This window comes from Hydractinia symbiolongicarpus, chromosome 6 (genome assembly GCF_029227915.1).
Source record: "Hydractinia symbiolongicarpus strain clone_291-10 chromosome 6, HSymV2.1, whole genome shotgun sequence".
NCBI lineage: Eukaryota > Metazoa > Cnidaria > Hydrozoa > Anthoathecata > Hydractiniidae > Hydractinia > Hydractinia symbiolongicarpus.
Genome location: NC_079880.1, coordinates 19749383 through 19753021, shown reverse-complemented (window position 1 = coordinate 19753021; position 3639 = coordinate 19749383). Strand labels below are relative to the sequence as shown.

Genomic DNA, 3639 nt, shown 5'->3' with positions numbered 1-3639 from the left:
AAGCTACACATTTTTCCCTCATTGATTAACTTTTGGTTGATGACATGTATCCAAGCACCTGACCGATTTTGCTGTTCCTTTATGATCATCTTAATTGTACAATGTATTTTATGGCAGCTCTGTAAGTTGAGAGAAATTAGGGTGAGTTTGGTATATGAACATGTTCTGATCTTCAGTTTTTCATTACAAATTTTTAGGATAATATTTTCTCATCTATATCTTTCAGTTTTGCCAACAAGGTGATAACGCGCCTTTAAGAAGCTGTTTATTAAATTTGCAAAAATTGGTTTGGCCAATGGGTATTGAAATTGTTTACATAACACATTTTTATGATCTAGAAAGAGGGAAATTGACCAGAAAATTCCACTTCGAGTACAGGAAGTGACATGATCTAGAAAGAGGGAAATTGACCAGAAAATTCCACTTCGAGTACAGAAAGTGACATAGCTTGACGAATTGTGATTGTCAAATGTTAGCTGTGCGGGTAAATGGGGAAGAAGAAACAAAAAAACTTATCGGCCAACATAAGCAGTATTAACCACGATTAATAGAACAGTTAACAGTGCAATAATAGCCACTCCTTTCACTTCAGGCGAAAGATTGTCCTAACCTCTTTCTCAAAGAGATTACTAGTTACGAAATAACACAACCAATTGGTGGCTGAATGACTGATGACACCGTATGTTATAAATGCTGTCAAGTCGAGCTTAAAGTGTGCTTCTTTCTGAACTTCTATCTTCCCTTTGAAAATCCACCAACCGTACATAATACCTTGCCATATAAGTAATGTGATCAGAGGTGTTGAAGTAGGTGACAATAGACTATCAACACAACACAATGGACGATCATTGGAATCCAGAGAAAGTGGTCCTGAAATATTTAAAAAACTAAACTTTTACACCGCCTTACAATCTGAAATTTTTTTGATCTTGCTATTTATTGTTCAATTTGCTGTTTACTTAACCCTGAACATTCACATTAGAGCAGATGTGCAGGATTACTTATACAAATAGAGCAGATATTGATCATGATAAATTAGAGCGTGTACAATTGATGCATACAGCAGATATAAAAGTCGGAAGAAATAAAGCTTGACTTCGACAGCTATACACAGTATAAATTGTATTTCTGAATACCCTGCGTTTACCATGTATGTCTTGCTGTAACACTCAGATATATATAAAAGCTACTGAAACCGAAATAAGTTTAAACAAATGCGGAAGAATAACATACAGCGTTCCTCACTGTTTTTTTTTATTACATTGGTGACTTGTGAAGAAAGCAATAAAATTGATTACAAATGTAAAACACCTTTTAGATATCGACAATAACAAGTGGCTCTTTTGTTTTTCAAGGGCAAAGAATGGACTAAAAAATAATATTTGTTTTATTATCTGTGCAATAACGAACGTAATAGCAGCAAATCCAGGAATATTGTATTACCTTTCTGACATTTACTTGTGATAGGTTTTCTGTTGAGTAAGTTCAAAATGAAAACTACAATGAACACCAATGCTATCCAAGGAGGCCAGATAACACAAATATAGCAAAACCAGTCTTTGTACTGAATTGAATTTTGAGATTCGCCATACGTAGTCAAGGCAAGCACATGCATTCCTTCTTTCTCTTTTGAATGGTAAACAAAGAAGCTTGGTACATTAACCAATAATGAAAATAACAAAAGCATAGCTATAACTTTCTTCGTTCTGTTTCTTGCATCAATATTAACAGGTGAAATTCGCAGAAGAAAGGCTTTGATTGTGACTCCAATCGATAACCACACACTAGCCACCACAAAAAAGGAGAAAAAAGGGTATCCACACCATGAGAATATTGCAGCAGTAAAAGGAGTATCCTTATGTATTAAGTTAGTCGATCTTATTGCAGATTTTAACAAAAAAGACAGCAATAACCCAATGTTGCATACTGCAGAAGTGATCAACCAATTTGTAAGTGACTCATTTAAATCGGAAGATTTTAGAACACGTTTCCAAACGACAATTGAAATAGCATTTCCTGTTAAACCCATACTTGTTCCAATACCTAGTGCCAGGGCTTGTGACCAAAACATTTTTATTTCACAAGTCTAAACAAAAAAAGATAAATCTATTTTAATTTATTTATGTTTTTTTCCCCAATTTAAGAAATATTAGATAAACATATTATTAGTCAGCATTAGTTGGTGTGCCTGTACCTCAGCAAGCACGACGTTCATTCAACGTTAAAATCTCATCAGAATGTCGCCACCCTAAATCCAACGTCTTTTAAACGTTGGTTTCGCAACGTCGATTCGGCTGACGTAAATCGAATCATCCTTTTAACATAGCGCCCAGCAACGTTGATTTTACAGAAGTCTTTTCTGCGTTTACATATCATTGCACCAAATTAAGCAACTTTCACCAAAAAAGCAAACATTTTAGTAAAGCAATCGTTGACTTTAGTTCATGTTAGTTGGTCCCAAAGTTATATTTTAGGCAGACGTTCACAGATGAGCTATCTCAAAACTGTTCAAGAAAATAGCTTAAAATAATTGAGATTAGTATAAACTAGGAATTAAACTTATACTGTATTTGTATAAGTAATCCTGCGCATCAACAGTTACACTTATACAAATATAACTCACATATGCACCATGTTGGTCCTATAAACGTATATTATATTTGTATAAGTAATCCTGCGCATCAACAGTTACACTTACACAAATATAACTCACATATGCACCATGTTGGTCCTATAAACGTATACTATATTTGTATGAGTAATCCTGCGCATCAATAGTTACACTTATACAAATATAACTCACATCTGCACCATGTTGGTCCTATAAACGTATATTATATTTGTATAAGTAATCATGCGCATCAACAGTTACACTTATACAAATATAACTCACATATGCACCATGTTGGTCCTATAAACGTATACTACCCACCATAAAATAAACTTTTTTATTTTCACACACCAATGCTGTCTTATTAACAACATTGAGTAAAGATGGCCCTGCGGTGTACGGACGTGTTCCGCCACCTCTTATTACTTGTTGTTATATTTTCTGTGAAAAGGCCTACTTTTACATCAGCTGGACCTGCAATTTATGATATTATGGATACAAATATTGGTTTTACTATGGAATCGTTTGATTTCGTGCAAGATTGTTATTACAGTTCATCTTTGTGGGTTTATAAACAGAATCACATTTATAAACTTAATCTTGATCTCAGAGAAACGACTTGGTTACTTTTAATACTTGCCGGGGACGTTGAAATCTGTCCGGGTCCTAATTGTGGCGCTTGCTTGAATAATATAAAGCATAACAAACAAAAGGTAACATGTATTGGATGTATTCAATTTTTTCACAAAAATTGTATCAACATAAAAGATTTTATCACAACATCTCTTTGCACTCAATGCAGACTCAACCACGACGGGGGTCGAACTGAAAATGACACTATTAACTCCTTTTCAGAAAAGCGTGGTTTCAAACTTCTTCATCTGAACGTCAATGGCTTGTTTGGAAAAATTGACCAAATCCGGGACATGTTATTTAGTACTAGAAAAAACATTCACATATTTGGAATAACTGAATCTCATCTAACTGAAATAATTCCGGATTCACTAGTTTCAATTGAAGAATACCGT

General features: G+C 34.2%; 1 protein-coding gene across 1 annotated transcript; it reads right to left on the bottom strand.

Moving 5' to 3' along the window:
• Positions 1-512: 512 nt before the first annotated feature.
• On the bottom strand, positions 513-2978 carry LOC130647413 (uncharacterized). Its single transcript, XM_057453264.1, has 3 exons — positions 2933-2978; positions 1444-2086; positions 513-870 (listed from the first exon to the last, which is right to left on the bottom strand). Exons 1-3 carry the CDS (start codon positions 2933-2935, stop codon positions 584-586), a joined length of 933 nt encoding a protein of 310 aa, XP_057309247.1. The 5' UTR covers positions 2936-2978; the 3' UTR covers positions 513-583.
• Between the last annotated feature and the right edge of the window lie 661 nt (positions 2979-3639).

Coding starts and splice junctions, on each gene's coding strand:
- LOC130647413 (XM_057453264.1), bottom strand. Junction 871..1,443: donor CACAAGTAAATGTCAGAAAG/GTAATACAATAT, acceptor TAAATATTTCAG/GACCACTTTCTCTGGATTCC.